Consider the following 12,118-nt stretch of genomic DNA (forward strand, 5'->3'; position numbering starts at 1 on the left):
CACCGTTTATTTTATATGCATAGTCACTTTACCCATACCTACATGTGCAAATTACCTCAACTAACCTGTACCCCTGCACATTGACTTGGTACCGGTACACCCTGTACAGTACATTCGGAAAGTATTCAGACCCCTTGACCTTTTCCACATTTTGTTACGATTTAAAAAATAAAATAAAAATCCTCAATCTACACACAGTACCCCTTAATGACAAAGTGAAATACGTTTTGTAGAAATTTTTGCAAATGTATTAAAAGTGAAAAACAGATCCTTATTTACATAAGTATTTAGACCCTTTGCTATGAGACTCGAAATTGAGCTCAGGTACATCCTGTTTCCATTGATCATCCAAGAGATGTTTCTACAACTTGATTGGAGTCCACCTGTGGTTAATTCAATTGATTGGACATGATTTGGAAAGGCACACACCTATCTATAAGGTCCTACAGTTGGCAGTGCATGTCAGAGCAAAAACCAAGCCATGAGGTTGAAGAAATTGTCCGTAGATCTCCGAGACAGGATTGTGTTGAGGCACAGATCTGGAGAAGGGTACCAAAAAATTTCTGCAGCATTGATGATCCCCAAGTACACAGTGGCCTCCATCATTCTTAAATGGAATAAGTTTGGAACCACCAAGACTCTTCCTAGAGCTGGCCGCCCGGCCAAACTGAGCAATCAGGGGAGAAGGGCCTTGGTCGGGGAGGGGACCAAGAAACCAATGGTCACTCTGACAGAGCTCCAGAGTCACTCTGTGGAGATGTGAGAACCTTCCAGAAGGACAACCATCTCTGCAGCACTCCACCAATCAGGCCTTTATGGTAGAGTGGCCAGATGTCAGTAAAAGGCACATGACAGCCCGCTTGGAATTTGCCAAAACGCACCCAAAGGACTCTCAGACCATGAGAAACACGATTCTCTGACTTGTCAGGATTGAGGGAAAGATGAACGGAGCAAAGTACAGAGAGGTCCCTGATGAAAACCTGCTCCAGAGTGCTCAGGACCTCAGACTGGGGCAATGGTTCACCTTCCAAGGACAATGACCCTAAGCACGCAGCCAAGACAACGCTGGAGTGGCTTTGGGAATAGTCTCTGAATGTCCTTGTGTGGCCCAGCCAGAGCCCGGACTTGAACCCGATCGAACATCTCTGGAGAGACCTGAAAATAGCTGTGCAGCGACGCTCCCCATCCAACCTGACAGAGCTTGAGAAGATCTGCAGAGAAGAATGGGAGAAATTCCCCAAATGCAGGTGTGCAAAACTTGTAGTGTCATATCCAAGAAGACTTGAGGCTGTAATCGCTGTCAATGGTGCTTCAACAAAGTACTGAGTAAAGGGTTTGAATACTTAAATGAGCAAAAATATATAAAAACCTGTTTTTGCTGTGTCATTATGGAGGATTGTGTGTAGATTGATGAGGAAACAAAACAATTTATTCAATTTTAGAATAAGACTAACTTAACAAAATGTGGAAAAATCAAGGGGTCTGAATACTTTCTGAATGCACTAGCCTCATTATTGTTATTTTATTGTGTTACTTCATTTATTTTCTTTTTGTATTTGGCGCATGTGACAATTTTTATTTTTAATTTGTATTTTATTTTATTTGTTAGGAGTGTACTGATATGTAGGACATGAGACATCCCGGCCACTTAGAGAAAAAACACTTTATAACGGAGTTGTATCGAGATGGCTATTAATATTTAGGACATGAGGCTAGCATAGCATCTCTCCATTGAAAATAGGCAGTTGATGTTAACAACCCTCATTGAATATTCAAACAAGGATTACAGTAATAAAGATGTATCCACCAATCCAAAGAAAGTATAGGCGGGAGCTACACAGCCCGCCATGCTGCTTTGTGGACAACGAATCCCATTGTTAGCGTTGAGAGACCTGTATCTTGTCAGTATATTCATAATATTTGCCTAGCCTCGGCCGAATCCCCAACAACTGGATGTTTCGGTTTTTAGAGGAAATGGAAAAAGATCCTGTGACACGACTTCCACCACTTATTTTTTTCTTAGTAAAAATTAAAAAAATATTTGGTACTTTTACCCATTTTTCTCCCCAATTGGTAGTTCCAGTCTTGTCCCATTGCTTCAACTCCCCTGAGAGCCATGCGTCCTCCCAAACACAACTCTGCCAAGCCACCCTGCTTCTTGACACACTGCTCGCTTAACCCATAAGCACCAATATGTTGGCGCAAACACCGTCCTGCTGGTGACAGAAGTCAGCTTGCAGGCACCCGGCCCGCCATAAGGAGTTGCTAGAGCTTGATGGGACAAGGAAATCCCAGCCAACCAAACCCTCTCCTAACCCGGACGACGCTGGGCCAATTGTGCGCCGCCTCATGGGTCTCCCGGTCACGGCCGGCTGTGACACAGCCTGAGATTGAAATTGGGTCTGTAGGGACGCCTCAAGCACTGCGATGCAGTGCCTTAGACCGCTGCACCACTCCGGAGGCCCCCACGACTTCCACTTTTGGATGGTCACAGTGAGGGGATCCCATTAATCTGGCCCTGGCAAGCTTTTTACACCTGGTGAAAGTTGATTGCATTCGTTTTGGAACCGGGCTGCCTCCCTGGCGTGAGCCGGTTGCCCGTTCAAAGCCCAAAGTTTGGCTCTAAGGCACTGCATCGCAGTGTTGCGGTGTAACTACAGCCTGGGGTTCGATCACAACCGGCCGTGACTGGGAGTCCCATAGGGCGGCGCACAATTGGCCCAGCGTTGTCCGGGTTAGGGCTTTCCCAAGCCCACCAGGGGGGCTTTACTTGGCTCAACGTGCTCTAGCGACTCCTTGTGGCGGGCTGGGCGCCTGCAGGCTGACAGCGGTCGTTAGTTGAATGGTGTTTCCTCCGACACATTGATGCAACTGGCTTCCGGGTTAAGTGAGCGGGTGTTAAGAAGCTTGGCTTGGCGGGTCATGTTTCGGAGGATGCGTGGCTCAGTTTTCACCTTTCCCAAGCCCGTTGGGGAGTTGCAGCAATGAGACAAGATCATAATCATGAAATTGGGAAGAAAAAGGGTGTAAAAATCACAAGGGGGGGGGGGGGGAATTTGGTAGTTTGAAAATTCAAACATATTTAAAGATGCACTATACAGAAATCGCTCCGCCATTTCCTGGTTGCTAAAATTGTAATAGTTTGTCTAATTTCAGTTTGTGACAAAACAAGCAAGTATAATGTAGAGAATCATTGTACCATATAAACCGCTGTGAAATATATTTTCCATAACGGGAAATATTTTATTTTCAGCTGTTTGAACCTGGTGTACAAAACCAAAACGAGCAAAAGTGAAACTTAAAAACGGGAAGCATAGAAACAGGACAGATCTCCACTTCTTAGACTTGCTGAAAATGAGATTGACAGATCTATAACTCACTTTTCTTTGTCAGGTTGCCCAAAAAGTTACATATAGTATTGCATCTTTAATGGAAAAGAGATGTTGTATGTTTCTGGATGATGCACCATAATGCCTCGTTGACAACATGACTGAGCAGCACAGATTACTGTTCGATTTCAGAAGGGTGGTCCTCCCTCACCACTTTTGCCCATTCACGTCACGGACCGGTCCCCCGCAGCGCAGTATAATCAAATCCACCCAAGGCTCCTCTCCATCTCCTGCCAAGGGTTCGACTGCACCTAGAGTATTGCTTTGGTACTGCAGCTTAACTGAATCACGAGCGAGAAAGACAATTCCCATTGATTGCTCCATAGAGAAGACTAATTAGAAAATTCCTAATAAGACACTTTAGTCATCTTTGTGCACAAAACAGCCATTGAATTATTCAGTGGACAGCTGAAGATAAACATTTTATATTTATGCCCTGAGGTCATGACCCCAGCTAGCCAGGGTGTGCCAGTTGGCTTGTTTAGCTGTCCACTGTACTCTGACAGAGTTCCCAGAGCATGTTCGTGCTATACTGGTGTGTGGCCTAGTGCGCAGGAAGCGTAATCCCAGTAAGAAAGATGGAAGCAACCATGAAACCAAATGTATTGAGGTCAAATGTCAGCCCAGTTTCACCTAGTTCCATCTTCTCCCACTACCCGTGACTGGACTTCCTCTCACTACTATATTTGGTGGTGAGAAAACATTCTAAAGGGATGATTCAGTTTTATAGCCCCTGTGACGTGTCTGGGTTACTCCTTCTGTCTGTGACCAAACAGTGGATGTCTTGGTGGCAGTCTATAGTTCTTATTATACCCAAAGATTATGGATATACTGACAGGATACATCTCTCAGCCCTAACAATGGGAGTTGTTGTCCACAAAGCAGCACAGCAGGCTGTTTAGCTCCCACCTATCCTTTCTCTGGATTGGTGGAAACATGTTATTATTAAAATATTTTTGTGAATATTCGATGAGGGTTGTTGACATCAACCTTATGTATTTAATGGAGAGAGAAGCTGTGCTACTACCCTCATACCATAATTTTTTTTGCCATCGCGAGACATCCGATAGTGTTTTTACTCAAAGTTTCCGGGATGTCACGTGTCCTACTTATATCAGTACACTCATAAAAACTTAAGCATTTTCCGAAACTTCTATTTGATCAAATAAACCTCACTTAGCAAATAAGCCATTTGATTTTTGGTTGACCAAATTCGACACTCAATGACCTTCCATACGAAAACTCCTTGCTTGGTGGGCGAAACAACAAAAACGCCACCTGCTGGAGGGAGACAGATTTTCCGCAGAGTTGGGCCTCTTCCTTTTCCTCTGTTATACCTCAGTGTCTCAGTGTCTCCTGGATTGGATGAACAGTGCAGAAGAGAACCTCCCCTGACAGCTTTTTTTCTTCTCGTCAAGACCAGTGGTGGCGTTCATTTTGAATGGAAATTTCACTTAAGGACCAATGGAATAGTCTAAAATGCTAAGATCTGGCCTACTACCTTTACTTGAGGAAATATATATAAGTGCCTTGCTCAGGGGAACAACGGCAGGTTGCACATGGGATATTCATGCCAGAAACCCTCCCACTGCCAACTCACTTCCTTCAGGTTGTACTGGCCATCTTTCTATTGAATACTGTAACGTGGCGTATGTGGGTGTTCTACCTGCCTCCATCCAAGGCCCAGGCTTTTGTGGCGCATGAAGTATAGTACTCACCTCTGCACTGCAGGATCATAGGATCAAGACTGATAAAGTTATGCTACATAACATAAGTACTTGTTCATAATATTCCATGGCAGTTTGATTATCTCTGACAAAATGTAAGGGTTGGGTTTTTGTTTTGGTGTTAATTGCCATATTTTGACCCATGGGTCAAAATGTATACACAGTCCATGTTATAAAGTCTATTCTTTGACATGTATTTTATCCACATCATGGAAGTGCTGCATTCCTTCATTAAAAATAGAATGCATCCTAGAAGTCGTCAGACAACCCTCAGAAAGTGTTGTCATGTTGTTTCTTTCAAGACGACATTCAAGAAAAATTGGATGATGCTTGATTCCCAATATACTACATCGATATGATGGATCTGACAATGTAATGATAAACACAAATTAATAAGGTACTGTATAACAGGTGTCATTCAAGACTTATCCGCCCTGAAGAAACACATGCTCGAAGGGTCTGTAGCCCTACAGTATGTGATTAAAGATACCAAACATTGTACATAAATTGCAACACCATTTTATAAGAGATTTCCATTCCATCCTCCCTGGTTGCAATCACTAGCTAATCATCTTTACACAAAAAATAAACTCCAATCAATGCATCACGAAAGTGAAAGCGAATGAGGACCACTTTGGACCCGACGTCATAAAGCATGATTGATATTCCATTAGCTCAATCATAACCGGAAATGTTCATATCTTAACCAATCAAACTGCATACGGTACAGGAAGTAGGCTGTCCCTGATAGTTAAGATAGGTCGCTTTTGCAAGCGGTCTGTTTCGACCGGCCACAGAGGTAGAGGACGTTGGAGTCACTGTGAAGAGGATCAGGTATAAAGAATAGCCAACCCCTCCCTATCCAACATGTTTTCCCGCATTGCAAGACCCACAATTTGCATTGCTACCAGGAGCTTATCCACCTCCTCACAGGTAAATATTATATTTTTTGTCAGCTAAGAGATAGCTAGTAATAGCGTAAGTTAACTAATTAGCTAACGTTACTAGCTAGCTAGCATGGCAGCCAGCTAGCTTGTCAGATTAGTTAGCCAGCTAACTAGCTACATTAGCTAGTTATAACTTGAAATGTCACATACTTTGCATGAGTTGAGCCACATCAGAATGGTCTAGAGTGTTTAAAACGAGTTTGTTATCAACTTTAGCTATACTTATAACGTTAGTTTAATTAATTGGCTAGCAGTAGCTGACTAGCAAGGATTTGTACACGGTTGATAGCTGCTTGCACTGCACTGTATAAGGTCAACTTGTCATGCTTGCTTTACTTTTGGGATTGGCAAAGGCAAGGCATGCGAAATTATGAGTGACAAAATAATACTATGGTAAAGGTGCTTTGATTGACAGACCAGTGTTTTGTTCAGATATCTCGAGCTTGTCCTTCGTGACATGTTAGTGAACAACCTCCGATGGCCCATTCAATTGAAGGAATTATTAGGAGGATTATTGGCCCAGCTTCTTACAAATCAGGTTTCTGCTAATTAATCCATATTTAACACACATTATGATATACTAAAACTACTGATAGTGTGCAATACAATAACATCACAAATCTTTGCTACAAACTGTCTTAATTTAAACTCGTTTGAATTGAGTGTGTCAAGGATAAAATTAACACGATTGATGAAACATCTTGGACAGTTTTGATCAATGTTAGCTGTTCCTGAAGGTTGGCATTGGCAAGGATACAGTAGTATAATTCCACAACATTGACCAAGAAGTAACTTTTACCTTATTAATATAATCAGAGCTGTTGAAATATTCTGTGAATTTGAGTATAATGGTGGCTTACATTCTTTCTACAGTTTAATGAAGGTTAAATAAAAAATGATTCTTGAATCACTCTGAAATCCTGGCTTCTTGTGGCCAACCATGAATAGTCAAGAGGTTGAATCCATAAATAGTGTCCTGACCGTTGCCCTTTCTGTGAATGGTTTGTGGCCTACAAGAATACAGATGTCATTTTCAGGTGAAAGGTTTCTGTCCCTTTTTGATATTAGCAAATTACAAGGATTGATTGTGCAAAGATTAACTGAGTCCTACATGAAACTTGAATTATAAACCTTGGTCTAACAGACCCATCCTACAAAACCACCATTGAGTGTCTCATTCAAGCTTCTTGTTTGTAATAGATGCACATCTATTCTACAATAGTTTGTGCTGGAATTCTTCAGACACGCAGGAAATATGTTTGGTTGTGTGATTGTCAGCAATATGACGTCGATAGTAAGGCTGACCCCATTTAGTCGATTGTTTGGTCGATATGCTGTTGGTCAACAGATTTGTAGTCAAGTAGTGGTAAATGTATGAAATAAATGTTATGGCACACGAGACACCTGTGTGATTCATGCCTGTTTGAGTGTACTAATCTATTGAAAGCTGTGGGTATCACCAGTAGTACATTTACTGTTACCATAATTTCTAATCTAGAATGTTTGTTTGGTTACGGTAATTTCTGTTTATGCATTCAATATTACATTCTTACCGTTCTCATTGTAGGAGTGGACACATTGTTTGCGGAGTGCACAACCTAGGCTACACTTGTAAGAAAAAAAGTTTTCGTTTATTTCATTTACGAGTTGTCAATTTATTCATTGTCTTTGGTTTGGAGCGCTCCTGTCAATCTTGAGTAAAAACACGCACCTGATTACACATAGGCCTAGGCTACCTGGCCTGCGGGCAAATGTAGGCTTATAAATGTGCACATTTGGAGATCTGATACAATTTCTGATTGTCTTAACTCACCATCACTGTGGCGCTTCTCGAAGTAATTTTTCTTTGCCTCAAACAGCACGTAAACAAAGTTGGTTTTTACATCCATTGAGAAAGACAGTAGTTCCTCAACGTAGCTTAAAAAAAATATTTCCAGCACTCTTCCTTTCGATAACCACTCAGCATGAAAGCGAAAAAAAGTAATGCCCTGATCTGGTGGAAAAGTCATAAAAAAGGCCTACCTGATTACTTATCACTTGCACAAATAGCCTACAGCTGTGTTTGTTTCTCAGGAGCTTACTGGTGCAGGAAACTGAGGGCCCAGAATATTTTATACATTGTTGCATGTTTGCTAGCATGAGCTTTGGGCCAGACCAAGTTAAGTTGATACAATGTTTCGAGTTCCTTGCAGACAGGCTATGCGTAGCAATGTGATTTATAGGATATTTCTTTTTATCAGGCTATTTTCTACCTGCAGGCTGCAATGTTTTTATTTGTTGGCTTTATGGAGGCTATTTTTACATATTGGCAATATAAGTTAATTTTAGATTGATATCATTTAAATATAATTTGTATTAACCATGTCATTGATTTTGAGATATGAAGACTTTATTATAAATTAAATGAAACTGTTCCATGAAAATGTGCATGTGAAAATCCTAACTGGCACGCAGATCAGTAGAAATGGTATGATAACTTGGCACTCCAAATAAAAAAGGTTTCCGATAGCTGGTGTAGCCTATTACCGGCAACTTCAGGAGCATAACGGCTGCGAAGGCCAGCAGCGGGAGGAGGATGGGCATACATGTTTTTTTCTTCTGGTTAGGCTATATTGATCTCTGGCTCCCTCTTTAGTAATTTGAGTCTTCATTTTTAATCGCAGCGCTTAAAGCATCAGACAAGCTCAGTAGCCTACATATAGTTGATTTTATTCAAACATAGGGTGTGTCTATATATGGAAAAATACATGTTTTAAAATTTCGACCAATCAATCGACAACAAACTCTCGGTGGACCAATATTTTTTTTGTAGGGGACAGCCATATTAGATAGTCAGTGAAATTGTCTCCTCTCCCCCTCAGAACAATGCCAAGGTGGCAGTGCTGGGTGCTTCCGGCGGTATTGGCCAGCCTCTCTCACTGCTCCTGAAGAACAGTCCTCTGGTGGGCGAACTGTCTCTCTTTGACATTGCACACACACCTGGAGTGGCAGCTGACCTCAGCCACATTGAGACCAGGGCCCACGTCACTGGTACCTTCCTGCTGTACATCAGCTTCACTACTAAAGTCTTAATACTGTATAGTGAAATGACTGTGAAAATGTCCCTTTGGTTTATCTAATTTAACTATGATGATTCCTTCACTAGGTTACATGGGTCCAGACCAGTTGGACGCTGCACTGAAAGGCTGCGATGTCGTTGTCATCCCCGCTGGTGTCCCAAGAAAACCTGGTAAGTTTACCCAAGTTGACAAAGGGATTCATAATGAAGAACATCATGCTTTCTTTCAATTGGAAGTGCACATTACATTTTAAAATATATTTCTTCCAGGCATGACCCGTGATGATCTGTTCAACACTAATGCCACCATCGTGGCCACTCTGGCTGATGCTGTTGCCCGCAACTGCCCCGAAGCCATGATCTGCATCATCGCCAACCCTGTGAGTACATCACTACCTCTTCTCCAGAATTAACTCAAGCTCCTGACGACTCGCATTACTCTAAAGCAGCTCAGACGTCTATACAGTCGGATACCTTGGTGTTGGAGAAAAGCCATTTTTTGTTGCCAAAGAGAAGGTAGCACTGACTTTCAGGAATGGGCTTAATTTGAAAGGCAATTTATTTTCCACGCCAGCGCTGTTTAGGTCACTGATTTGTTTTGGTGCTTCAGTCACCACAATCTTTAATGATACAAGATCTTGTTCAACAATAAATGCTTAAATATTCCATTGATTGTGTAATGGCTGTTTAGTGTACATCAGAAGCTAAATGCCAGTGATAGTAACATGTAGTTTGAAATAGCTGACAGTTTTGTTTCATCCATAGGTCAACTCTACTATTCCCATCACATCAGAGGTGATGAAAAAGTATGGTGTCTACAACCCCAACCGAGTGTTTGGCGTCACAACATTGGATATCGTCAGAGCCAACGCATTTGTCGCTGAGCTGAAAGTAAGCCATCTTTAAGCTACAGAGGATTGAGGACCTCAAACATTCCTAATGCGCCCTATACTCACCCTCTATACCTTTGACACACAGGAGTGATCTCAAAGTTCATGGGCGTATCACCCTGAACGGAACAAAGCTTATGTTTGTATCTTACAGATAGTGTTTATCTACTCTTCCACAATCATCTGAGTGACAAAGCAAAAACATTCACACCTAGAGTTGGAGTTGCCAACTTTGTAGTTTGCTCAGAGCAAGGCTCTACATGTGCTTGGGTGCATTCTATACAACGTTTGTATTGTAATAGGCTTATGTTGTAGGGAATGTCTCCACTTAAATATTTGGTTGTCACCATGATCCAACTGCATAACTTTTTTTAAGTAGTTATTTTTTCCCCCTTAAGTTAATGCTAGCCAGCTAGTATCCACTCATTGATTATTGCATAATGAGTGGCAAGGCAAGATGGGTGACTGTTTGGTGTTTCATATTGCAGGGCCTTGACCCAGCACGTGTCAATGTACCAGTGATTGGAGGTCATGCAGGAAAGACCATTATTCCGCTCATCTCACAGGTAAGAATAAGGGACTTTTCACAGAAATAAAAAATCCAATACCTGAAAGATTTCCTTGCAATGCCACCAGTAGGACTAAATCTTAATCTAAAAACAAAAATGACACACATTTGCTATTGTTTAGGGGTTTGAGTTGATCTGATATGCCGCCCCTGTTTTTGGGAACACTTTATTATGGCTCCCTCTAGTGTTTGTAACATCAAAGTGAATGAGTTGTCATACAGTGATTCAGTATTTGTTAGTCTGTGGCTTTAAGAAATTCCTAATTCATGGTCATTTTAAAATTCAGTTGGAAAAGGAATAGTATAAGGTTCAACATGAACAAGGCTTTTCCTGTGAATAACTATACACCTTGCACACGCTGCTCTGTAGGCAACACCCAAAGTGGAGTTCCCAGCCGACCAGCTGTCTGCTCTGACCGCTAGGATCCAGGATGCTGGCACTGAGGTTGTGAAGGCCAAGGCTGGAGCAGGTAGGCAGTGTTACCCGAAGGACTGGCTGATTCTCAATATAAACTGTCCTTTAAACGTAACTCATGTTTGAACCACTTTGATGAGCTCTAACTGGCTAACCTATGTGTGTTCAGGCTCTGCTACGCTGTCCATGGCCTACGCTGGGGCTAGGTTCACCTTCTCTGTCCTGGACGCCATGAACGGAAAGGATGGCGTTGTAGAGTGTGCGTACGTAAGGTCAGAAGAGACCGAATGCAAATACTTCTCCACACCTCTCCTCCTCGGGGTAAGTCCTACACCACCTTATAAACAGGTTTTTAAGTTGGAGACTGAAATTTCACTTTCTGCTTATTGTTGATATTAATGGTGTACTTGTACTTAATTCAGGTTCCTATTTGAATGACACTACTTTGACAATCTGAAGTGATAACCAGAAGGAATATTTTTGTACCCTTTTAGAAACACGGAATTGAGAAGAACCTTGGCCTGGGCAAGCTGTCAGCCTTTGAGGAGAATCTGGTGGCTGATGCCATTAGTGAGCTGAAGGGCTCCATCAAGAAGGGCGAGGATTTTGTTGCTAACATGAAGTGAGCAAAGTTTGAGTCTGTGGTTATTTATATTGTCCAGTCACTTAAATGGCACCAAGGTCTCTCAAATTCAAGTTTCATCATGCCTGATGACGAAATAGCTGTTATCAGAAATGTTAACTGATCAGAAATGTTAATAACGCTATCAATAAACAGTTGACCTTACATCTTGCACTGGATCAATGTATGTTTGAGGGATTTCTCAAACTTGTTGCTTTTACATAGATGTTCAAATGACTCCTGTTTGCAATCTAGATTGTCAAAGTAGGCTCCATGTAACTATGCATGGAATTATTTGTAAAGTAGTATTTTGTCTTTGCCCATCAACCCAGAACTATTCTTGTGGCTTTTTTTTAAAGGTATAAAGACAGCTATACACATTTACATTTACCGTTTGAATAGTGAAGGGGTGGGGGAGGGTGGAAATGTACACTAAGAATTCCAATGTGCAAACATATCACCTTGAGTGTCTGACAATGTAATTGAGTTACTACACCTCATT

General features: G+C 41.8%; 1 protein-coding gene across 1 annotated transcript; it reads left to right on the forward strand.

Annotated features, from left to right (window-relative positions):
• Positions 1-5,745: 5,745 nt before the first annotated feature.
• On the forward strand, positions 5,746-11,781 carry LOC139537514 (malate dehydrogenase, mitochondrial-like). The gene is made up of 9 exons (XM_071338923.1): positions 5,746-6,049; positions 8,925-9,093; positions 9,209-9,292; positions 9,392-9,501; positions 9,887-10,012; positions 10,500-10,577; positions 10,950-11,049; positions 11,164-11,315; positions 11,489-11,781. The coding sequence occupies exons 1-9, from the start codon at positions 5,984-5,986 to the stop codon at positions 11,618-11,620; spliced, it is 1,017 nt and encodes a 338-aa protein (XP_071195024.1). The 5' UTR covers positions 5,746-5,983; the 3' UTR covers positions 11,621-11,781.
• Positions 11,782-12,118: the final 337 nt, after the last annotated feature.

The sequence above is a fragment of the Salvelinus alpinus genome, chromosome 13, assembly GCF_045679555.1.
Source record: "Salvelinus alpinus chromosome 13, SLU_Salpinus.1, whole genome shotgun sequence".
NCBI classification, from domain to species: domain Eukaryota; kingdom Metazoa; phylum Chordata; class Actinopteri; order Salmoniformes; family Salmonidae; genus Salvelinus; species Salvelinus alpinus.

What these genes read in the sequence shown, in the direction of transcription:
- LOC139537514 (XM_071338923.1), top strand. Translation starts at nt 5,984, where the DNA reads ATGTTTTCCCGCATTGCAAGACCCACAATTTGCATTGCTACCAGGAGC. An exon ending in GAAGGCCAAGGCTGGAGCAG is followed by an intron (nt 11,050 to 11,163) that starts GTAGGCAGTGTT and finishes ATGTGTGTTCAG; the next exon opens with GCTCTGCTACGCTGTCCATG. An exon ending in CCACACCTCTCCTCCTCGGG is followed by an intron (nt 11,316 to 11,488) that starts GTAAGTCCTACA and finishes GTACCCTTTTAG; the next exon opens with AAACACGGAATTGAGAAGAA.